This window comes from Diabrotica undecimpunctata, chromosome 2 (genome assembly GCF_040954645.1).
Source record: "Diabrotica undecimpunctata isolate CICGRU chromosome 2, icDiaUnde3, whole genome shotgun sequence".
In the NCBI taxonomy this organism is placed as follows: domain Eukaryota; kingdom Metazoa; phylum Arthropoda; class Insecta; order Coleoptera; family Chrysomelidae; genus Diabrotica; species Diabrotica undecimpunctata.
The window spans coordinates 172,497,386-172,523,640 of NC_092804.1; the positions used below are offsets into that span (position 1 = coordinate 172,497,386).

General features: G+C 33.3%; 2 protein-coding genes across 2 annotated transcripts in view; one reads left to right on the forward strand and one right to left on the reverse strand.

The window, feature by feature from the left end:
- Nucleotides 1–18,373, reverse strand: part of LOC140435222 (succinyl-CoA:acetate/propanoyl-CoA:succinate CoA transferase) — a 49,688-nt gene extending 31,315 nt beyond the window's left edge. The window contains exon 1 of the mRNA XM_072524018.1: nucleotides 18,008–18,373. Within this exon, the coding sequence (XP_072380119.1) occupies nucleotides 18,008–18,185 (178 nt within the window). The 5' untranslated portion in view covers nucleotides 18,186–18,373. The remainder of the gene's footprint in view (nucleotides 1–18,007) is intronic.
- A 1,500-nt stretch (nucleotides 18,374–19,873) lies between these two features.
- LOC140435223 (TGF-beta-activated kinase 1 and MAP3K7-binding protein 1-like) lies at nucleotides 19,874–23,317 on the forward strand. Its single transcript, XM_072524019.1, has 4 exons — nucleotides 19,874–20,172; nucleotides 20,534–21,036; nucleotides 21,118–21,374; nucleotides 21,463–23,317. The coding sequence occupies exons 1-4, from the start codon at nucleotides 19,982–19,984 to the stop codon at nucleotides 21,916–21,918; spliced, it is 1,407 nt and encodes a 468-aa protein (XP_072380120.1). The 5' UTR covers nucleotides 19,874–19,981; the 3' UTR covers nucleotides 21,919–23,317.
- Nucleotides 23,318–26,255: the final 2,938 nt, after the last annotated feature.

Here is a 26,255-nt window from a genome sequence, read left to right on the forward strand (position 1 = left end):
CTTTAGGTCAAGAACTTATTAAGGCCCATTTAACTCGTAGAGCTCAGCAAACTTGTTTACCGAGAGAAATTCGTAGTGCCATTTTTAAAGTTTCCGGACTTCAGGAACCAATGCCTGCCGCAAATCCAGAGACACAACGACAAAAAAAGAGGGGAAGGTGTAAAATATGTCCATGTTCCAAAAACCAAAAGAAAGAAAGCTCATCGTGCGATAAATGTCGAGATTTTATTTGCAAAAATCATTCCCGCATACAGACGTTATGCATAAGCTGTGTTGAAAATTAAGGTAAAATCATGCTTGTCATTTTTGAGATACGAAATCTAAATCGATTTTTTTTATTTTAGGTAGGAGCTATGATACCTAGATTTCACCATTGGATATAAAAAAACTGCACATTGTTATTATTTTTCTTATAATTCGAGAAAGTGCATAGCTATGTTAATTTGACTGAATACAAAAGTTTTTTTTAAATAAAGTTATATCTAATTAACCAAATTCGTTTATTTTTATATAAATGTAAAAGTAGCTGTAAACAAAATAATTTAAAATAAAACAAGTTAAAAAAAGAATATTTTTTGATACAAAAAACAATGGGGGGTCAAATTTGACCCTGCCATGGTACAAATGTTACTATTTTTGGCCATGGTAGTTAAGGGTTAAAAGAATGAGGAACGACGAATGCAGCAAAATGCCTTACAAAAAAAAAGAGTACAATTTTCACTGTGGAATTTCTCTTCACATGTACGAACAATATTTGAAATGGATGTATTGCCAATTCTGGCGTTAATTTGTCCCATTCATATTATGTTTGCTTTAGGATTTAGGACCACAGTAAGAAAGGTAACAAGGCTAATCAATTTTATTTATAACTTAATTTTTAACTGAACTATAAAATTTTAAATAGAATATAAAACTCGTTTATGGTTTATTACTCAAAGATTCATAATACTATAACAATTTATGAGATTGCTACGGATTTATTTATGTAGAGCTGAGAACTCTCATTAATACGCGTTGGTCACTTTTATTGTGCCTAAAAGAACTTTGATTCCTCGCATTTTCTGAATTCTAGTGCATAAAATGTTATTCCTGTTATATTACCGCTTTCACAAGTTTTACTATTGTACGAAATATAATAATTAATCTCTTCTCTACCTAGACATATAATTATAAACGTTAAAACAGAACTATGAGAACCTAATTTCAATAAAACCACTAAATGTAAAATAAGTAGAAAGGTCAAGTCCATTAAAATATTTTAATAATAACATTAAAATTATATTCATGTACTGGTTTTTAACAGATTTTTGTACGTGATTATGGAATCTATTGTGACGTGATTGTAAATGAATCAGCCACAAGCTTATTGCAGTGGCGAAAAAAGTTGTTTGTAAATAGATTTTATTCCATTTTAACAATAGGAAAAGTGATTCAAACTTATAGTCCAGGAAACTACTGCGCATTCGCTAGAAAAAATATTCGGATTCGGTTTTTTTGCACGATCTTACTCAAAAAGAACCCCTTTTTTTAACAAATTTGCATGTTGTCAGGTTCAAAAGTGCGTCAAAAATTGTTCAACCATTTTTTTGAAACAAATTGCAAAAATCGGTCTTTTTGACCTGGACAAAGTTTTTTTGGGGGTTTTTGGGTCATTCTGAAAGAAAAAAGGTTCTTAGTAACTTGTCTGTCGCCGTTTAAGTTCTAAATATGTGTCGTTTTCGAGTTATAGATGATTTAAGTTATAAAAAAAACGCAAAAATGGCAATTTTCAACTCCGAAAAAAGACATGAAAAAAGGAAATTTTGATGTTGCCAAAGGTCACAAATATTCTTCGAATGTCCATTAACAAAATACTGAAGTATTTTAATTCATAATATTAATTTAAACCTTAATTGCCATTTTTTCGTTTCTTCTTAACAAATCGTTTATAACTCGAAAACGGCGCATCTTACAAAAATGTTAGTACGAATCTTTTTTGTTCAGAATGACCTAAAAACTCCAAAAAAACTTTGCCGGGGCAAAAAAAACTGATTTTTGCAATTTGTTTAAAAAAATTGTTTAAACAATTGTAGTAGTAGTAGTAGTAATCTTTATTTCGAAAATTGCACATATATACAGTACGTTAAGTTTTTGGCTAAAATCGGCAACATTGTCTCGTACGAGGTAATTGTAATTCTCCGATCGCCTCCCAACACCTTAGATTCTTAGACTCCTAGACAGAAAACGAAAACCATTTAGTAACACATAACAACGCACGGGATATGCATCTCCGTCCGTCGATTTTTGTTTTGCTTACGTATACCCGGTTCATTCCTTATAACATAAACTCGATAAAAAATACCCTGACCATTATAAGGCGGTGCATTTGTATCGGTTTTTAATAATGTGAACAATTTTTTGTGGTTGAATTAAAAATAAAAGGGCAATTCTTTAAAAAGATAAAACAAAAAATATACTCTTATTGAAAATAAAAAATAATTCCTAATAAAATAAAATATAATTATTTATGCCCTACAGAAATGATTCAAATATTTGACCTTCTACCGCTGAACAGTATCCCAATCTGTCATAAAAACTTCTGCGGACAGATGAGAGAGTTTCTGCTGTAACAGAATTGGAGACTTCTCTTATTCGGTTTTTTAATTTATCCAAATTTTGGGCTCTAGCCTCAGGATGATCGTAGATGATGCTTTTTAAATGTCCCCAAAAAAGAAGTCCATGATTATCCACGTTAATCTATGATCCTAAACTTCCACCATCTTTTCAGAGTAAAGTTTGGAAAAGAGGATCTGTTTTTCAAGTAACAACCTCGAAGACCGATGGACCAAAGTAGTATATGGCCCTATACCAAAAACTCAGCATAGACCAATTGGTATAAATATCTTTCCAGTCAGACCACAAACTATTCCATTCAGAAGGGGATTTAACTTCGAAAAGACAAACTGGCAAAAGTTTGCAGACATGCTAGATTCTGAGTTGCTACGTCTTGAACCAAAAGTAAAGAACTATGAAAAATTTGTAGAGATACTCAAAAATGTGTCTAGAAAAGCTATCCCCAGAGGATGTAGACAAAAATATGTTCCAGGGATGTCCAGCGAGTACAAAGAACTAATGAGAACATACGAAACCCTCTATTCCACTGACCCTTTTAGCCAAGAAACGGTACTACTCCAACAGCTAAGTCAAGCCAGACAGGAAAATTGGATTGAGACTCTGGAAAAAATGGACATGACACATAGTAGCAAAATAGCATGGAACCTTGTAAAAAAACTTAGCGGTGATCCAAAAGAACGTAAACCACCTTGCAAGGTTACAGCAAACCAAGTCGCTGCTCAACTCCTTATGAATGGAAGAACTACGAACCGATATAAGGGCCCAAACACTAGAAGAAGATTGGATTCGGAGACAAACCACCTAGGTACTCCTTTTACACTAAAAGAACTCCACGACGGTATGAACAGGTTATAAAACGGAAAAGCTGCAGGTGTGGATGATATATGCAGTGAACAAATAAAGCCTCTAGGCCAAGGAGGAAAAAACTGGATCTTGCAATTTTATATCATGGAGGAAATCTGAAGTAATAGCCTTGTTAAAACCAGGAAAGGACCCAGAAAACCCCAGTAGCTACAAACCTATCTCGCTGTTGTGTCACTTTTTCAAACTATATGAGAGACTCATACTCGCCAGAATAGAAAAAAATGTCGACAAGCATCTCATCCCACAACAAGGAGGATTCAAACCCGACAAATCTTGCACCGGTCAAGTCCTCGCACTAACAGAACACATTGAAGAGGGCTTTGAAGAAAAACTTATAACAGGGGCTGCTTTCGTAGATTTGACAGCAGCCTATGACACAGTAAGGCACAAAACATTGCTCCGCAAATTATACGACACTCTCAATGACCTCTCATCTGGGTAAGGTCGTATATTCCTTACTGCAAAACAGACGTTTTTTCGTTATGCTGGAGGGTAAAGTAAGTAGGTGGAGAGTTCAGAAAAATGGCCTCCCACAGGGAAGTGTTTTAGCAGCAATGCTCTTCAATATATACACAAACGACCAACCTACGCCGACCGAAAGCAAGCACTTCGTCTATGCTGACGATCTTGCAATATGTGCTCAAGGAAATAGTTTGGAAGAAGTGGAGAAGAAACTCGAAACTGCCTTAAAAACAATGACAGCGTGCTACCTGCAGAATTCCCTGAGACCCAATCCCTCTAAAACCCAAGTCTGCGTTTCCATCTTCGCGCAAAGGAAGCCAAGCGAAAACTCCAAATTGCGTGGAATGGTAATACATTAGAACACACAAACCAACCTATATATCTTGGAGTAACTCTGAACCGGTCCCTCACCTACAGACAACATTGCATAAAAACGAGAGGGAAAGTAACAACTAGGAACAGCATACTCAGAAAGTAACGGGAAGTAAATGGGGTGCACGTCCTGGCGTTTTAAGAACAACGGCACAGGCACTGTGTTTCTCAACTGCTGAATATGCGTGCCTCGTTTGGGGCAGATCTGCCCCCACCAAACAAGTTGATACTGCGCTAAATGAGGTGTAACGGGGTGCATGAAACCAACGCCACTCTCAAATCTATATAGAGCAGTGGGTTTTGCAGAACCCTCAACACGCAGAGGCGTTGCAGAGCACATAGAGAAAATTAAACAGATCGCAGACGAGCGGCATGCCCTATACAAAGCTCGAACACCACGAAAGCGACTAAAATCCAGGAGAAGCTTCCTTGGAAGCGCAGTGCATGACCTGAGTATTTTCCTCTTCCCCAGGTTCAATGGACCGGCCAGTCCCTAGACTTTAAAACGTGGAAAACTATGAATAGGATAAGAACGGGGGTCGCTCCAGTAAAAGCAAACATGATAAAATGGGGAAAAATGGACCAAGATGATGTGAACTGTGACTGTGGAGAAACACAGAACATCTTACATGCAGAAACTGTCCTCATCGATGTACTCTCGAAGATTTGTGGCTCGACAACCAAGATGGAACTGACGTAGCCCGATACTGGGCCGAAATTTTATGAATGACATGTCCGGACACGATAAAGTAAAGTAAGTCCAAATTAACTAGAGTCGACTGTAATTCGCTAAAAATATTTTTTTATTGAAGCGAAGCTTCTATATTGGCGTTGTATTACTTTTCTCTGCAGTAAAATGCTGAGGCGAGCGTCACTGAAGTAGCGCCAGGAAATAGTTGGAAGAGTCTATTAACTTGACGAGGAGAGTCCGATATACAAAATGTAAACTTTTTCAATATTATTAAAATCTATAAAATATCTATACTTAAAAATAAGAAAATAACTTTATTCAATTTTAAAAATACAGAAAACATCGTGGTAGTCTACAGTACCGCCTACTCTACCATCTTTTTTTTTTCTTTTCGTTTATGTATATTTCTCTATCTCTTTGTTAAACCACGTATTTATCCGAACAGTCCTCATAATAAAATACTTCAAGTATATTTATTTTATAATCATTATTCCGTTTTATTTATTACAGACAATGAACTTATTAATCAAATATCTGTTTGTCTTCAAATCGATAAGACAAAGGTCAATGCTGATAATATGCACTACAAATTCTCTGTATCCGTATTAGAATTACAAAAGTGTTCGCATGTTTTTTTAATCATTCATGAATATGTTTTTGACCACAAAAACGTTGCGCCCTAACGCACCTTTATGTCGTTACCCCCCAATTTTTAGATTTACTTTACAAATATATCAATATGGTAAGACACAAATTAAAAGAACACAAAATCAAATCAGTTGACCAAAAAATTGTATACACGGAATACGGAAAAAGTCGATTTACCAAGAATCTGTAGTACAAAAAAATATTTTAAATAAAAAATATAGCTCATTTTGAATCAGAGATCATTTTGAATAAAAATGTTTATAAGCACTTTTTCTGTAGAATGAACCGTTCTCTTAGAAACAACTCTTGAAGCGACCGGTGATTTTCAATGTCAGTTACGCTCACGAAATCAATTTTAAATAAAATTTGTATCTACTCGACGGTAAATTCGATATCTTTTGATCAGAGTCCCCTATCGACAAAAATCAAAATGAGTTTTAAACGTGAAAAGTGTAGCTTTCGAAAGCAACGTTTGTATTTTGCTGAAAATGAAGTCAGTTTTAATAAATATATGTATATGTTGAGCAATTTTTACGATTTTCATTGTTAGAGCCTAATCTTCAAAACCTTCTTCTTCTTCTTCCTTTTTATAAGCAATTCTGCCTGTTCATTGGCGGATTAATACCTCTATGAAAGGTTGTCACTCCATCTTTTGCGCGGTCGTCCGATATATTTTTTTGCCGATTGGTGACTTATCTCTTGCTATTTTGACGCTCCGTCCGGCTCGCGGAGATAACAATACGGCCGGAGTCAGACAGAAAGCCCTGCCTGTCGTAAGAGGCGACTAATGGGTAGGAATTGGGAGGTGGAGAGCCGTCGCTTGAGGTGTCGGGTTGGTAGAAACGCACACGGTCGCTTCGGCGACACGGTCACCGGTCTACATTCCTAGTATCCGAGACGAGACTCTCGTGGGACCACTCTACTCTCATTCCAAAAGAGCCTGGTGAGGTTGAACGAGCTGGGCCCCGGCACGTACCCACCAAGGAGATCCAAGAGTGGTAGAGGAGAGATCCTCGGCGGCGACATTTCTAATTGCGAGGTGGAGCCTGCCGAACCTACCCGCCCGTGGTGTGGGAATAACGGGTAGGCGAGGTACTCGCAACACAGGTACTACGGGGAAGGTGGAGCCCCACGAAACGTTTATTTTTGCATACGTGGCGTGGCACCTTCACTTTGGTGTCGGACTCGTAGGGGCAGAGGTTTCGTTAAGGGCGTATGTCGAAAGATAGGTAGCCCAGGGTCCTGCCAGGTCTTTACTTGGAGGGCACGCCATATAGCAATGCTATTTTGACGACACGGATCTCCTCCATTCTGCTTATGTGGTTATTCCATTCTTTTTTTCTATTTTGTGTCCATTTATTTATACACTGTACGTTACATTTTCTTCTAATGTTGTCACTTCTCTTCCGATCTCTCTATTTCCTGTAATTCTTCTCAGTACTCACACCTATGCCGTTTCCAGTAGCCTTTGAATTGTGGCTGTGTCGGGACTTGTTTCTGAGGCATCCCTATGTCATTATTGGTCTTACACTGACTTTATAAATTCTTGATTTCATCTCAGTGTTAATGGTCTGTTTCGCCATATAGTATTATTAAGGCATCCTGCCAATCTATTTGCTTTTTGTACTTGATCTCTCACTTCTTTGTCCAGGTCTCCAAAGCTAGACAGTGTAATTCCCAGGTATTTTATTTCCATTATTTGTTCAATACTAATGCAATCAATTTCTATTTTACATCTGGTTGGTTCTTCGCTGACTACTATTGTTTTAGTTTTCTGAGATGAGATTGTCATAATAAATTCTTTTGCTCTTATGTTAAATCTGTGGACCAGTCTTTGAAGACTATCTTCATCTTGGGCTATCAATATTGCGTCGTCTGCGTAACAAAGTATTTTCATTTCTTTGTTTCCCATTCTGTATCCTCTTCCTTTGTTAACGCTTTTGATGATTTCATCCATGATTAAATTGAAGAGCTTGGGGTTCAATAAATTTCCTTGTCTTATTCCGCTGCCTAGTTCTATAGGTTCTGTAAGTTGTCCATCTATTATGACTTCCATTTTGTTGTTTTGGTAGATGTTTCGACAGTTTTTATAATATTTAGGGGAACTTCTCTATTATACAGAGGATGGATTACATCTTTGAATCTAATTCTGTCAAACGCTTTTTTTAGGTCAATCAGACACAGAAATGCTGGTCTATTATACTCTAGTGATTTCTCAGTAATTTGCTTTATAACGAATATTGCATCTGTACACGGTCTTCCACTACGAAAACCCTGTTGTTGATCTGCTAAACTGATCCTCTGATTTATTAGCACTTGTAAAATTTTAGTTGTAAGTTTTAGCGTAGTAATTAACAAGCTTACACCTCTGTAGTTTTCTGGCTGTTTTTATCTCCTTTTTTGAATAGTAGAATTAGTTCGCCCGTTCTCCATTCTTCTGGTATTTTATTGTGTTTTATAATTTTATTGTTAATTTTTCTGTCATTGCTGCTCCACAATATTTCAGTAATTCGTTTGCAATCGCTTCTTTACCTGCTGCTTTTCTGTTCTTCAGCTTTTCAAATATTTTCCGAACTTCCTGTAAATTTATATTAAGTTCTTCATTTGTGGTAATTTCTTGTGTTTCCGGTTCTAGCGTCGTTTGTTCTTCCTCTGCATAGAGCTTTTTAGGTAGTCAATCCACGTATCCTTTTCTATGTGTTTTGGTTCTATTAGTTCCTTTACCTCCGTTCTTTGACCTCTTATGAAGCGACATATTTCCTTTTGCAGACCGTAAAAATCATGTTCCTTATATTTCGAAAAGCGTTCTCACTGATCATTTTTTATTTTTCTTACAAGTGCATGTGTTTCGTTTCTAATTGTCTTGTAATCATGGTATGCCTCTTGTGTTTTGGTTGACATGAATTTCAGGTAAGCTTTTCTTTTCTTTACATTTTTCCCTGACTTCTGTACAAAACCATGGAGTTCTTCGCCTTGGGAATGATTTATTTTTATTTATATTTCTTTGACCAAGAACTTTCTTGGTCGAGGCTAAGAAATTAGACTTAATTTTTGCCCAGCTTTTTTCGACTCGATCACTTATAACATAAAATTTCGAGTTTGAGTTTTGACAACAAATATGAGGCATATGAAATATGCCCAAAAAACGCTGAATTTAAACTTTCATATCAGAAACAATCGCACGTCACGGGAAATGCTTCCACGAAGACGGGGGTGGAATTCGAAGATTAAGTTGTATTGTTTCGAAAAACGTACTTGTGTAATCGAAAAGAAGCAATTTTAAACGTTTTGGATCGTTTGTAATGTGAAAGTTTAAATTCGGCGTGTTTTAGGCATATTTCAAATGCCTCACATTTGTTACCAAAACTCAAAACCGAAATTTCATGCTATATGTTTTGAAGATTGTGTTCTAACAATGGAAAGTCCTAATGACCGTTCAATGGAAGTTACAAATTTTATTGATTTCATGAGAATCGTAAAAAAATGGTAAAAATCGCGAAACGTTTATATATTCAAGACCTTTATAGAAACTGACTTCATTTGCTGCAAAATGCAAAAATTTAATATACAATAGCTGCTCTCCTCACCTTTTAAAACGCATTTTTTCGATAGGAAATCGATAGGCAAACGTTGTTTCATTCTACGCAAAAAGTACTATAATAAACATTTTTGTTTAAAATTATCTCAGAAAAATTTTTACATTTGAAACATTTTTTTTTACTTTTTTTTTAATAATAATGACTATAAACGATTTGGTAGTGAATAGTAGTATGAATAATGGTAGTACAGAATAATGGTAGTAGTGAATCGATGTGAAGAGCCGCTAATTCATGACGCTACCCGTGGCGATAGTTTCCGTTATATTTTCGTATAGAAATTTTTAGTTATTATTTCTCAGTCTAATTGTATTCAGTGTAAGAAAATGACTCGATTTCAAAGACACCAAAATTACCACCAAGTTAGCGATTTTGACAGGGGTAGAATTATTGCGTATAGAGATATGGGTTTGTCATATCGCAAAATTGGCTGTCGTGTTAATTGTACGATAATGACGGTTTGCGTGTCTATCGTGTGTGGACAAACGAAGAAGACCAACTGGTCAACCGAGTCGTACCACAGACCTCTGCTACTACGCGTCAAATTGCTGACCCATGGTTTGGAGTAGTAGGTAGACCTGTTAGTATGCGTACACTATACCGTCTCATTCGAGCCTTTAGACTGGTTTCATTCCTCCCACGACTAGTGCTTCCTTTGACTGCGGACAACTGTCATCAACATTTGAATTGGTGCAGCATGTTGCCAAAAAACAAAATTATTTCTTCTGGTTTAACACTTCTAATGTCACTGAGTATACATATATATATATATATATATATATATATATATATATATATATATATATATATACATATATATATATATATATATATATATATATACATATATATATATATATATATATATATATACATATATATATATATATATATATACATATATATATATATATATATATACATATATATATATATATATATACATATATATATATATATATATATATATATATATACATCTTTATACCATACCTGAACCATCTGAAAAACCATACAATCCTGAACCTCCTATATCTAGAGTATTTAGAGCTGCCTATGGCACGCTTATCTTCATTAATTCTAGCAACGATTTCAAAAATGTATATATACAAAAGAAATTTTTAATATTTTAAAAGATATATAAATGGGGATTTTACCTATTAATGACATAATCCTGATCCCCTTGTTATTTCAGTCAATTCTGAACCTAAACATACGTGTATATGCACAAACCTGAGCCTAAGAGATGTTGCCAGTTTTAAGTAAAATGGGATTTCTTAGGAAAATTTTCGTATGTGTTTGCTTGAGAGTCAGAAGCAGTATATTTTTACTCTCCCTTAATTGTACATATCCTAAATCCTAAAATATGTAAACAATACGTCCTGTCTACCGATTATTTTAACAGCGAAGGCGTCATATCACTACCATAAATAAACCATACGTTCCAGTTCATAAATGTCAAAAATATCAACGGCGATATTTTTGGTTAACGGCGATTTATATTAAAAAAAAAATAAATCAGGAAAGTATTGCATTAATTTATTATCAAAAGTAGCTACATTGGTACATTAATTTGACTCTACTATTTATTATAGCTTAGGTAATAGGAATTTAACTTGCCTACAAACATAAGAATAATGTGATAGAGATCAGATCAAAACTAAAACAAGAAAGACTTTCAAAACAGTCGAAAAAAATTAAAAACCAACTAAAAAATATTAGAAAATGGGTGTTTAATGTTTAAGTTTTCCTGTATATATATTATAAACTACAGCTTTGATGCATGTCCATTTTCTTTCTTTAATTACCTCGGGATATTCTTTAATAAGGTGTTGCACTTTTACCTCAATGGAAGGCTTTCTTTTTTAATGTCGAAAAAGTATTCTGCGATAATTCTTTTTTATTGTTTTGTCCATGATCTTCTTCTATCAATAAATATTTTCTTTTTTAAATTGCCAATCTTTTTTTAAAGTTCTTTGTTATTATCTCAGTTAGCTGAAGTAGATGGAATCTCGCAATCGACGTTTAGATTATCATGAGTATCCAAGATATTTTCCATTTCTTCCTCTTCCGCATCAGAGAGAGGAGCTAAGTTAATGTTAGTTTTGTCTAATGTTTTAACTTTGTATTTTTCAGTTTAGAAAAAAAGTTTAGAAATTTTAGCCGTTTGATATACTTTGACAAACGATAATAATTGCAATGCATTTGTAATGTGTGTCATTTGTGATGAATTTGCTTAATTGCTCCATATCATTATTGTAAAATTGAAGAAATTGAATAATGGTGGCCAAATGCTTTCGAAGTTTTGTTGCTGTTATACTCGCAGGTCTCTCCAACTGACATTTTTTGGCATATTCACCTGATTTCAATTTGTGAAATAATTCTTCTGCAAAAAATATTAAGTTTCTTGAGGTCGTTAGTAAGCAGCAAAAGTTCTTCCTTGTTCCATTTATTTTGATTTAAATTGGTACATGTTGAGCAGAAACTTCATTACACCATTGGGATTCTAAAAGACTTTTTAATATTTTAAGTTCTTTTCTCTCATCGCTTGGGTTTTTTATCTGAACAAGAATAATATATGCTAAGTCGCAACATTTTCTCATAAGTGTCCCAAAATTTATGGCCAACGTTGGTGACTCATAATTATTTGTTTCTGAGTTATATTTTTTTATTTTATTAACTCCAGAAATTATTAGTTGAACATGCTTTGGGCGAAGAATATCTATAAGTTTCTTAATATCAGGATTCTGTAGTCTTGTAGTCTAAGAGTTTTGCGAGTCTTCGCATATTGTGTCTTACCAAATCAATTTTGCCTTTACTCTGACGGCCTTTTATGTCGTCTGCACGCATTCTGAAGAAAATTTTTGATTTTAATAATTCATTACGTTTAAGAAAATGGTGTAGAAGCAAAGTAGTTTGTCCGTCGCTTTGGGACGTTTGTCTTCTATTATTTTTCTCATCATAATTAGACGGACAAACTTTGGTATGCTTAAATAAAAATTTTTTCTTATCTTTTTTCTTAAGTTTCATAAAGCCAATCATCTCTCTTTTAAATTAACCTTATGACATAATATGTTAACTACGTCAATTTCTTCTAAGTGCGATTTAGAAATATGTCTAGCAAAATGGAAAACATTCCCGTGCTCCGCTCTATCAATCACTTCTTCAAGTATTAACGAATCGTTCTCACACTGTTTGCTGTTACAGATTTGTGGATGGCTCTTTTTTGTGGCATTTTTAAATTTGAGAACTGCAAGAAAGAGTCAAAGTTTAACCAAATTTAAGAACAATTAAACAAAAAAATAGCTACCCATTTTTTTAGCTCGGTCGTCTTCTGATGGCATATAATTAGGATATTTATGGAATCGTCGTCATCCTCTATAAATTCGCTTTAGGATGTGTTAGACGAGTTATTAATTTTTTTTTTTCTGTAGAAACACAGCATTATTATTTTCCGCATAGGAATCACATTCGTCGGATAAAAAATCCATATTTATTGCTTGATCTGGGTCCCTATCTTATTAGATTTGTATGTTCTCGAGATATCCCCACTTTCATCATAATAAATAGAAGAAATCAGCTTAAAATTTTTTGTCACTCAATAATTTACAACTAACCTATTTTGACACCCATTCATTTTTGAATAAGATAGTTATATTTCTTTGAACTTCCAAATATTAACCCTTTTCGAGATATTTTAATATTGGTAATTTAGCACATGATTAATGTTTTGAATGTCGAAGAAGTGTAACATTTTGATACAAAAGGATTAGAATTTTTCTGTAAATACAGGAAATTTATTTTAAAAAATATATTTTATTCTTCGAGCTTAATAGATTAGAAAAAAGCATTTCAGACCCATTATTATTAAGTAAGTATATAAAATATTATTTAAACTTGGCCAATTTACTTTCGTTAAACGTTGCTCTTTTTCGTCTTTCCCCTTTCCATTTTTCTCTTTTGAACTTTAAACTTTTGAATCTTTATTTACGTGTACCTATCTGAGAAATTGGATATAAGCTACTCTCCGAATTTTTCGAGCAATAATCAAAGTGTATTTTTTCTACGTTTTTGTCTAAAAAGTATACATTTAATCTTTAAATCCTTTCTCATTCTTTGCTTTTCTGGTTCATTTTGCACAGGATGTTTTAAAACTATTTTGAAAAATCTCAGGGGTATGATTGATAGATGAAAAGTTCTCCTCATAAACAGTTCCCCTTTGCTCTATTGTTAACTAATAGAGACAAAGGTTTTAAACTTATTAACCTAAATAACATGTAATAGTGCTAATTTAGTCAAATTCGTCTGAGATACTGACAGTGATAAAATACTAATTTAAAAATATAAACAGAAAGACATCAATGTCCATTAGTTAGATATACTTTTCTTTCTAAGATAATTCCCCTAGAGGTTTATCGAAGTACTTTTAAAACATCTTGCATAACAGTTAGCAAAAAGAAGATGACGTGATTTCTCTTACTTGGGATGCCCTATATAAAATGAATTTAAACAGGAACTCAATATTTTGAGATATCACAGACTACTAAAAACATTTCATAAGCCGTCTAAAATGATGTATCACAGAATTCCCCTCTATTAATTACGTTTTTGGTTAAAAAAATAAAAACTTACTTTTTTTTAAACATTATTTAGAACAAATCCTAAAAACCGGATAATATGATCATCCCAAATTGCAAATCAGCTTCTTTCGATAAGAAAATCGCCTATAATAATTTTTACTAAACTCTTGACACAGTCTTTTTGTAAATATGAATTAAAATCAAGAATAACTATTTTACTTGGACACCCTGTACCTCTGTTAATATTAACTTATATAAATAAGCACAATTCATCTAGATTTTTAAGCCAAAGTGCTCAAAATGACAATTTCGTTTAATACCTTTGGTATAATTAACCTTTCCCTAAATACATATCAACCATCAGTTTACAACGTCCTTTATAATTATTTATTTTTAAACACACCTTCCTGAACCAAAACAAACGACTGTTGCAACTAAATAATAATATCTTATACCATCTATTGAAAAGAAATCTCTCTGGCCTTGGCTAAAAATAGAATTCCCCAATTCTCTAAACAAAATAATGACAAAGCAATGTTGCCACACAGTATGGATCAGGATGGTACTAATTGTAATAATGTATATAAAAATCATGTATATTCAAGAAATTGTTTCCAGCGCCAAAGTGGCAAATGGCTGAACTAAAAAATGCAATCCTGAACCACAATACAAACAGGTTTCTCTTGGATTCCGAATGACATATTGAATTGAAAGTTAGGCAGTTTTGTCCGCTGATGGCACCACTAATTAAAAAAAAATGATTTAATTTGTAAATTTTAAATCATATGTCAGTTATATAAGGAAACCAATCCTGAACCAATATACAGGTTCAGGATCGTAAACGGGGTTCAGGTTTGTGCTTAAGTTTTACTATCGAAGGCTCAGGATTGTACTAAAAACAAATATATATATATATATATATATATATATATGTTCGGGATAGGCTGAATCATAACACTTTATTGATACCGATTCAAACACAGGAAGTTTAATGAATTTGTCCTCCTAGGCCATATATTTGGCCATTTAAATCAACAAAGCGATAGCAGCTTTTGCTAGAAGATTTATTCTTACACACACACACACACACATATATATATATATATATATATATATATATATATATATATATATATATATATATGATTGGCATACAAAAATAGATTGGTATCTCTCGACCTCCCAATAAAGCCAAATAAATTGTTCAGGATTGCCTCTAAAACTCCATGTCAATGTCTTACTATAAACATTCAAGCGACGAAAAACAAAATATCATAATTAAGAAGATAATAGAAGCAATGAGAAATACGAAAAGAAAAAAAGCAGACCAAGGAAAAAATGGATGAAAAAACTGTGAAAGTATTTTACTCTCATTTGTTTATCTTTCTAAACGAAATTAATTGTTTTTATTTCGTAATATTGATTAATTAATTTATTATTTTTTATTTGTGCATATACTTTATCAATAATGTAATATACTTTAAATAACAAACTTTTAAAAATAGTATTTTTAATGTTTTACTCTAAAAATATATAAATAAATTATCTTATATATACAAAAACATAAACTGTGCTTTGTACTTTGAAACTTCTGGTTATCGTAATAAATAAATCAAAATAAATAAGTTTTAATGTCAAAAAATTGTATGGGAAGTCATATTGAATTAATCCTTAACTAGAAATAAGCTCAAAATATCGTGCATACCATAGACATATATATAAACAGACTGAGCAGACTGTAGAACCATCTTCTCCGTCCGGCTCGCGGAGATAAAGAATACGACCGGGGTCAGAAAGCCCTGCCTGTCGTAAGAGGCGACTAATGGGTAGGAATAGGGAGGTGGAGAGCCGTCGTTTGAGGTGTCGGGTTGGTAGAAACGCACACGGTCGCTTCGGCGACACGGTCACCGGTCTACATTCCTAGTATCCGAGACGAGACTACTCGTGGGACCACTCTACTCCCATTCCAAAAGAGCCTGGTGAGGTTGAACGAGCTGGGCCCGTATATACCTCTCCTGACTTCGGTCAGGCGTGGTGTGGGTGCCCCGGCACGTACCCACCAGGAGATCCAAGAGTGGTAGAGGAGAGATCCTCGGCGGCGACCTGTCTACGTGTGAGGTGGAAATTCCTCCGCCTGCCGAACCTACCCGCCCGTAGTGTGGGAGTAACGGGTAGGCAAGGTACTCACAACACAGGTACTACGGGGAAGGTGGAGCCCCCGCGGGTTGCGTGTGCTAGACGTGTCGTGGTAACCCTACGGGGTACCCCCACGGGGGGACCCACGGGACGTCTTTGGTACGCGCCCCGTGGCACCTTCACTTTGGTGTCGGACTCGTAGGGGCAGAGGTTTCACTAACGGGCGTATGCCGAAAGGCCAGGTAGCCCAGGGTCCTGCCAGTTTTTTAATTGGAGGGCACGTCATTCAAGTCATGTAGAACCATCTAGAGCAGTCTGATGGTGAGGATATCATCTTTTTTTTTCATTGTTCGATCTGTCTCACTCTTACAAATAGTACAGAAATTTTAGTATCTTTTAAGCGGGAATAAGTAGAAGTATGTAAGTTTCTCGATACAATTTGCCAGAAAAAGACAGAATGAACAAACACAAGAGATCTTGTCATCAGGACTCACAGTCAGTGTGCTTGGTCTATGTTAATATATATGTTTATGGTGCATACATTAGGATATCACACAAAAGGATATTAAGGCCACTGTTTTATCTACTGTATACAACTACTGACGAAAAATTAATTCTGAATTAAATTAAGTGAGTTACTGAAATCATAAAAATATGCCCTCTAAATGATATCGCTGCCTTAGACTGTGAGAATGCAATTGGTAACCACTGATTGCCCATGGTTGTCATTTGTAAAAGCAAGAAACCATGTTGTTTTAAACACATTAATATGTCTGAGATGCCTATCATGTACACTTTGCAAAAGAGTGCTTGGATGGATAGTACAATTATCATGGAATAGTTTATAGAAACTTTTATATCCTCTTTTAAAGCACATCTATTAAAAACTAGCAAAAGAGAGAAACTATTATTGCTTCTTGATAACGTCCCAACTCATCGATGTTGGAATAAAAAAGACCTGTTTTAAAAAAACTAAGAGACCTAGCCGCTCGTAAATGGGTAAACTTGCTTCTACAGACAAGAACTGAAGATTTCTTTAAAACACTTAAAATAGCTTAAATTTTAGTCAATATTGTGCCTAGTATTTGTTTTGTTACAAAGACTGTATAATCTCTGTTTAATTCCTATTTGTCATGAAACATATAAATACATAGTAGGTATGTAAAAATAGCTTTCATTTACCCATGGATAAATATGTAGGGCTAGATCAATACAGTTCAATTATCTGAAAAAAAATTTCCAAACACCCATGTCCCCCAATTAGTTCAGATAATCCATGATCTACTGTAACTAAAAATATTGATAGTCCTTATAATTAGATTCAGATTATTAATCAATAAAAGCCTATATTTGAAAATGCATTTATGAGAACATTATCAGCAATATCAGGTAAATAATTAAGAGATTAATAAAAAATATTAGTAACAGACAGGGAGTGGAAACTTCTCAAGAATAATCAAAGAAAACATAAGTACCAAGTACTTATGTATAGATCACCAAAGAGAAAATAAGAATGAAAAAACCTTTATACCATAATAATTGAATGGATATTAAAAATCTGTCACTAAATCCTTGGCAAAAATCGGCAACAATCCTGTTATAATATAAAACCATGAATTCCCTAACATATTTTTTTTAAATAAACATATAACTTAATTCTAATGAACAAAACACTGACTAAGTAAATACAATATTTGTTTCAAATTTTAGTTTCAAAGTTTCAAGGCTGCCAAATCTGTATGCATGTTTTAAATAGATTGTGATTGAAATTCAAATTAAGTACATCTAATTATTTAGGAATTCGATAAACAACTGAAGAGAAACACCAACGTTTTCTTTAATAACTAAATAAAAAGCCGGCATTCTTCTATTTTAGATACTCTTAACTATTTAGGGAAAATCCTAAAGAAAAAGTATTTAGAAATAATTTTAACATGTTGGTCAAAGTACAACAATCTAATTAACTACACTATTAACTAATTTATATGAATCAAGGACGTGTGCACAGCAATATAAATCCCTGATTTATAAATACAAACACTAACCTGATTGTAAATCTTGGAAAGCTTCTTCTGCAGTAGTCCATTTTGGCTCTTTTCCTTTAATGGGCTGTGAGGGTTCGTTCGTATATGTAAAATAAGTTCTGGGGGATGTTTTAACAGTAGCTAAAACACTACTTAAATGTCCAATCCGATGAGAGAAACCTCTAACTGAAACTGCCATCTTCTAAACAGATTGTTTTGTTTATTGTAGAAATATTAACAACTAAGCAGACTTGGAATCTAGGTTTTGATCGGCAGTAGTAAGGAGATACAAAAATACAACCGATACTCTACTTCACCTCGTAACAACTAAATTAAAATATTAAACGAGAACTGACACTGACACCAGAGAACTACAAACACACTGACACTGACAGATGATAAACTTTGTTGTAAAAATGTAATTGCTTTTTATCGCGGCATCTATGATTTTTTGTCAAAAATGAAATTAGATCTCTTTATCAATACATGAAAATTTTCGTAAGGTAATTTAAATGAGAAATTTTAATAAATTTATTTAGTAGAGGAAAATTGTCACTTATCTTGGTGATCATGTGTATGGTCTGTGATCATTAATGTTTGAAAATCTTTAAAATGGAATTGTTTATTTTATGAATGGTTGTTTTAAAGATAATATCAGATAAAATTTCATTTGATTTAAATAATTATTTAAAAATAAACATTGAAGTAAGGGAATTTAGTTAACAGTTGTTTGAAATATTATCATATATTATATATCCAATATTTCAATTAACGATTTAACATAGACAACACATCTTTATGTTATAAGTTGGAGTGGGAATTATATTTTGACTAAATTAAAATCCCTTTAACTACAAATTTGCCTTCATACATATTATCAATATGTGAAGAAAAAGTTCAGACTTTTATGATTTTATTCAAAATTTAACATGCTATAATATAAAGTCAAAATAAGAAAAAAAGAAACCAACAAAAATGGAATTTGATGCAGCTACCGTTAACAGCATTGAGCCAACGAGCCGTAACAAGAATAGACAAAGTTAACGCATGTTTTTATTTGGCACCCTTCCGTTTGGTGGCACTGCTAATCTCATTCCTACGCGTTATTCGTTGTCAGTTTATGTCATTAAAGTCAAAGAAAGTCTTCCTTCCTTCTGCTTTCTTTCCATTGAGAAGAATAAGACGCCAAATTTTTATTTGTTTTATTTTTCATAAACAGTGCTAAAAGGTACAATTTTAGACGATTTTTAATTATGGAATCGAAGAACACATGTGGAATAAATATTCATCCTTATGTAATGTGAGACTATGAAATAACTGACGATATGACAACTCCGATATGTTTGGTTATTAATTAAAAAAACTACAAATGGAAATGCATTGAAATGATATAAAAATTAATAGATTTTAATTAAATTAAAGATAAAAAATTAAATTCATATATAATAAATTGCATTAAAATTATATAAAAGATTAATAGTATAAATTAAACAAAACAAGTAATAGTTAAAATTAAATTAAAGATAAAAAATTAAATACTACATTAAACTAGACTTACATTTAACTAAACTAAATATTGTATACTCTTTTAAAAATATACTTATTCAAAACTTGTAGCTTCTCATAACATAAATCATAATTTCTTAAAAGTAACTTTATATTTTAAACATTCCTATACATTAATACAAAAAAAAAATATGGCAACACTGTGATTACTAATGATTTACCTAAACTTTAAAATAAGTTCACAATCCTAGGTAATTTTACGTGCCTTGTGATGAATTTACCGCCATGTATATATATATAAAGTTACGCACCCTGGCACTAGACATTGCGCCAGTCGCCCTTTTACTCTTTAACATAGGACTGGCATTGCCAGGTGAGAGTGTGCTGTGATCTACTGTCTGTTTTGACGTTTAGATATGTAGGGTTATGTTTTTATTTTATTTATAAATATTTTATTAGTTTTACTTTATACGTTATGTTTATTATACAATGGATTCTCTAAAGTCACCACACTCAACCTATAAAAACTCACAAAGTTGGACTGACGACTTACCAGTTTGTAAGAATACTGGAATAGGATATTCAACTAACCAAATTTATAGGGAGGATGGAAACCCCCAAGAAGAACATACTTATGAAGACTGTAGTTGTCACTTTAAATTTAATGAAGGTTTCTATTGGTGAGTTATCCTACTAGATTATGTGTTTAATTTAACATTACCAGTTTCATCTTATACCAGTTTTATCAATCAAGGTGTTTTTATTTCATATAAGGCTCTCTACTTTGCTTATACATCGATTCTCCTTTTAAAAATCCTGCAAATTTAAGTTATTAAAATATCAATTTTAAAAGGAAAATATATGCTAAATAATGTCACAACTCATTGACTATGATAAAGTAGTTTAAAGTCGACAGAATTAGTTTCTACATTGGAATTTTTGTCATGGTTTTGTTTGATTAGGTTAGTTTGCACCAATAATCCCTCATAATTACTGTATATGTTTTTTAATTGCATGAATAAATAAATCTCAATGTTATAGGTATTCAGTGTTTGATGGCCATGAAGGTAAGAGGGCCGCTGACTTCTGCTGCCAGAGAATGACTGCTGAAATCTACTTTTCCCAACCAATGGAAAATCAGTCTGACGAAGAAGTCAAAGAACTACTGAATCAAGCTTTTATGACAGTAGAAAAGGGTTATATGCAGAGTTTGGAAGATCTATTAGCTGAAAGAACAAGTTTGATGTATGATATACCTGAAGGCCTAACTCAATATGAAGCTTATCAGAAAGTACCACACATAGTTCAAAATATAAACAAAATAAACAATGAGTTGTCTTCGGGATCAGCTGCAGCAGTAGCTCTGATCCATAATAATAAACTGTATGTAGCAAATGTTGGTAATTGTAGAGTTTTATTGTGCCAAACGGATCTCAATGCAGTTCTTAAAGTGGTACAGCTGAGTGTAGATCATGATCTGAAAAATGAAGATGAACTTCTTCGACTATCCCAACTAGGAATAAATTTAAAAAGTCTTAGAAAGAGTGAGTAGCTATTTTAACTAAGTTATTCCATTTATTTTTTTTTTATTATTTAACCATTAAATGGAATATTTTCTTTTTAAGGTACTAGATTAGGAAACCAAGAAAATACTCGCTGTTTGGGTAATTACATTATTAAGGAAGGCTATAGAGATTTTGAAGATTTAGTTATGGCATCAGAAGAACCAATAATCGCCCAGCCAGACATTCATGGAGGAATAGTCTTGGATGAATCATCAAGGTTCCTCTTACTTATGTCAGCTGGTCTTTATAAATCTATAGAAGAGGCTACAGGAACAGATCAAGTCAATAAATATATTGCTCAATGTGTTGTTGAACAGGTAAGCTTGAAATATTTGTGATAATTCTGGTATGAGATGATCTATTTTTATTAATAATGAATTGTATGGTTATTTTATTCTGTTCCAGTTTCGTGAACAAGCCACTTTAACAGGAGTAGCCCAAGCAGTAGTAGATAAAGCAGTTCGCCTTCACCACGACTGGTACATGTCGAATTCGCTGAACAATTCGTTTTCTCCAAAACGTGAAGATATTACTCTCGTTCTTAGAAACTTTAATTACCCCTTGCCCAATGCTATAACATCACCTACGAATCCCTCGGTTTCATTTAATCCTATTGTTACCAAAAATACAATTTCGGATAGATATAGTTCAGCATCTATGGCTACGGTTGGTAGTGGAAACAGTGATAGTACCACCATTACTAACAAAACAAGCGACACTTCAAGTAGTCGAGATGTTAAAATTGATGATGACATCGGATCTGATCAGAAAATTGAAGCTTATGTTGACTTCTCTGATTTTTATAGGAATTTTAGCAAGGCAAAGAAAAATGGAACGTTGCCAGAGGGATTGGACTTTTAAATTGACAAACGCTCCAGTGAAGTGCCTGGAATCTGACAACTGAAGATCTTCGAGAATCTTATTTTTGGTTTTGTTTTAGTCATTCTCAAAAGAGTAATTGGGCCTAACGTCCTCCAATTTTGCAGAAAGTACTGTCAAAATGCTGGTTTTTATAGTTAGCCAGGGCCAAGAGATTTTGCATTTGTTAGAAGTCTGTTCCGGCTATTTCCGTATGAATACTGTTTAATTTGATTGCTCTTTGTCTAAAATAGTATGTGATCGATTGAAGTAGCGCTGGAAAAATAATTTATTGGTAGCTGAAATAAATATACTTAATCACGAAATTTCACACCGGGATGACTAAAGTGTTAACTAAGGTATAGATATTAAAATACTATGCCCCTTCTTTTAATTAGAAGAATCAACATTATCTTCTCAGTAAGCAAATAACGCGTGTATTTCTTATTCTTTATGCAATACCATGTGTTACCAATTATTGTTATCAAAACAAAACCTTCTTTAGCAATAATATGTTGTAATATAATCCAATAAATATCTCGAAGGTAAAAAAGGAAGCTAATGTTAAATTATATTAATTAGAATAATTATAATTGAACAAATATTATTTATTCATTGAAATTCAAGTCTTCACTGATCCAGCTATGTATATAGATACCTATTTGAAATTATATTAATGATGTTTCGTATAAATTGATGTAAATAGGTTGATTTGGGTTTCTACTGCCAAAACATTTGTTTTCTTAGTGCTTTTGATGAAGAAATTGTATTGAATACTTTCTGTAAGTATTTAGACCTTTGTGTAGTTATACATTCTCATCTTGGTGGTTCTAGAGAGCTGCCAAGCTCTCTTCGAAGTGAACAGTTGACTAGATTCATTGATGGAGGTGCACACTAACCAGAAAACTATTTCAAACTAAGTAGGTGTAAAATCCAAAATGGAATCTGTGATTGTTAACTGGAATGGGCCAGTGAATCGAATAGATTGTGACTCTCATCGAATTATCTCTTCCAGAAGGATTTAAAACGCTATATAACCCAATCATACAATAACTATACCATTAGCAAAGCAAAGAAAGATTTTTCCTTTTTAGATGTCATTTTAATTTGTGGTTAATTCCAGTCAGACTTAATTAATGAAAACATTTATCAAAATATCTTTTTGATTTGATCACTCTTACATATGTTAAAAAAGATAATTGACTATTATATTTTACCAGGTTTATTAGAAGTATACTAGATAAGCAAATTTTGTAATTAATAATAATTATTTTTGATAATTTTTCAGACTCTAAAAATAAGAAATAATTAAGATATTAATATATATAATAATGAAGAATTGCTAAGCTATTTTCGATTTTATTAAAAACTATTTTAACTACGTTTTAAATTAAAATATTTTAAACAATGTTTTTTCTTTTCTTAATCCTGAGAGTCCTGTAAATATGATAGATCATGTTATTGTAGACTCGAGACACCAATCGAATATAATAAACGTCCGCACCAGAAGAGGGGCAAATGCGGATTCTGATCACTACCTGGTCGAAAGTAGGGTAAGGGCTAGAATTTCAAACATCAAAAAGGAAAGAGGCTCTAAACATGAACGATACAAGGTAGAAAGACTCAGAGAAACAAACAAAAATAAAGAGTATAAAGAAAAGATAAACAACAAACTAGAAAACAGAATAACACATGAAAACCTAAATAAAGAGTGGGAAGAATGCAGAGACATCATAAAAGAGGCAGCTAAAGAAGTACTAGGCATAAAAGGTAGAGAAAGAAAAACAAGAACGAATGACTGGTTTGACGAAGAATGTCAGATCATCACAGACAAAAAAAACAGAGCATATTTACTGATGCAACAGGGGCACAGAACCCGACAAGCAGAGGAAGAATATAAACGACTACGCAAAGAAGAAAAGAAAACTCACCGAAGAAAAAAGAGAGAATATATGAACAAAGAACTAAGTAAATCAACAGAGACAAGAAAATTTTATCAGAGACTAAACAAAAGCAGAAAAGACTTCAAACCGAGAACAACGATGTGTAGAGATAAGGAAGGTAATATATTGACAGAACAGCAAGAGATACTAAGTAGATGGACAGAACATTTTACGGAAACGTTTGAAGGAGATCAGAGAGAGACGACCCCTGACATACCATTAGACCAAGCAGACAACAGAGAAAAGACTCCACCAACAATAGCCGAGATTAGAGCAGCAGTAGAAAAATCAAAGAACAATAAAGCACCGGGATCGGACCAAATAGCATCGGAGTTACTAAAGGAAGGAGGAGACGCACTACAAAAAACAATACATGAATTGATAACAAAGATATGGTCGAATAAACAGCTACCAACGGAGTGGAATAGCGGTATTATTGTACCATTACATAAAAAAGGAAATCAGTTAGAATGTGGAAACTACCGTGGAATCACGCTGCTGAATGCAGCATACAAAATAATGTCCAATGTCATTTATGAAAGACTTAGACCACACGCTGAAAAAATAGTTGGCAAATAGCAAAGTGGCTTCTGTAGACAGAAGTCAACAATAGACCAGATATTTGTTCTGCGACAGATCCTCGAAAAAACAAGTGAATATAACATAGACACACATCATCTCTTCATAGACTTTGAAAGCGCATATGACAATATAAACCGAGAATTCTTAATAAAAGCAATGAAAGAATTTAATATACCAACATAACTAATAGAACTGATAAAAGAATCTCTAAAAGTAGAAAGTAGAATCCGGATACAAAATGAATTAACGGAAACAATAGATGTGAAAAAGGGAGACGCTCTATCATGCATCTTGTTCAACATCGTACTCGAGAAAATACTGAGGGACACAACAGTCAATACACGAGGAACAATCATTAATAAAAGCGTGCAAATACTAGCATTTGCAGATGATGTTGACATAATCGCAAGATCAAGAAGAGAAATGATAGAGGCATACAACCAAATAGAACGAGCTGCACAAAATAGTGGTCTTAAAATCAATCAGACCAAAACAAAATATATGCAGGTAACTAAAAACGCAGAAATAAGGCAGCCACAAAATATAACAATGGGAGAATACAACATAGAGGGGGTAAAAAACTTTATATACTTGGGATCCCTAGTCACGTCTGATAATAACGTTACGGAGGAAGTGAAGAGGCGAATATTTATTGCAAATAAATGTTACCATGGCTTAATTAGACACCTAAGATCATATAACGTCGCAAGAAAGACAAAATGCCAAATATATAAAACCCTAATAAGACCGGTACTCACATATGGCTCAGAAACCTGGACACTCACTAAAAAAGAGGAAACGTTGTTAGCCACCTTCGAAAGAAAAATCTTGCGACACATATATAAGGGCACAAAAGAAAACGGAATATGGCGAAGACGATACAACTCTGAACTATACAAAATATACCAGGATCTGGATATTATAACATTCATTAAAATAGGACGGCTGCGTTGGATAGGACATGTAGAAAGAATGGAAGAAGGCGAAATACCAAACAAAATATTCAAACAGATGCCAGTAGGAAAAAGAACAAGAGGAAGACCGAAACTGAGATACTTAGAACAAATAGAAACTGATATAACAACCTTAAAAATAAAAAACTGGAGAAAAAAAGCACGAAACAGATCAGAATGGAGAAGAATCCTGGAACAGGCCAAGACCCAAAAAGGGGTTGTCGAGCCAGTGATGATGATGATGAATCCTGAGAGTCCTATGCAATTGTTTTCCAGTCTACAAATAGTAGTGTAGCCTTCACAGTGATTTCCAGATGTTGGCATATAACGCATATATAAGTGACAAACCATCTAGACGTCCAAAAAAGTGAGCTTCAATATCTGCCAACAACAAAAACCTACATCTTTTCTTAATACTTAACAAGCTTTATTGTCTTGTGTTTATACTTTCGAATGTTAACCGGATACAAATGTAAACAATAATAAACTAGCGTAATTAATTGCTTACTTATATCTACATATCATAATACTACAATCAATGATCATCATAATGTAGGTACATTCTTATTTATATGTTAGCTATAGGTATAAAACACTACGTGCCTTGGAACAATGTAAATATTTAAACTTCATTTTGGCGAGGTAATTCACCTAACATTGTTAGTATATTTAGAAATTAACATAGCAAATTATTTATATTTTTGTAGGATTTTCTGTTCAATGATTAAGGGCGATTTATCTTACTACAATTGCTATTTCTAGAGAAATAGCAATAAAGTAGTTTTAATTTGAAATCGGTAGTTATAGAATTAAATGGCATATTTTTCATTTTTTGGTGTGGTAAGTAAATTTTTATTGTTGG

Bases quoted from the DNA above. Each gene is read 5' to 3' on its own strand.
- LOC140435223 (XM_072524019.1), top strand. From the start codon at position 19,982: ATGGATTCTCTAAAGTCACCACACTCAACCTATAAAAACTCACAAAGT. The intron at 20,173-20,533 runs GTGAGTTATCCT...TCAATGTTATAG, and splicing joins TTTAATGAAGGTTTCTATTG to GTATTCAGTGTTTGATGGCC. The intron at 21,375-21,462 runs GTAAGCTTGAAA...ATTCTGTTCCAG, and splicing joins CTCAATGTGTTGTTGAACAG to TTTCGTGAACAAGCCACTTT.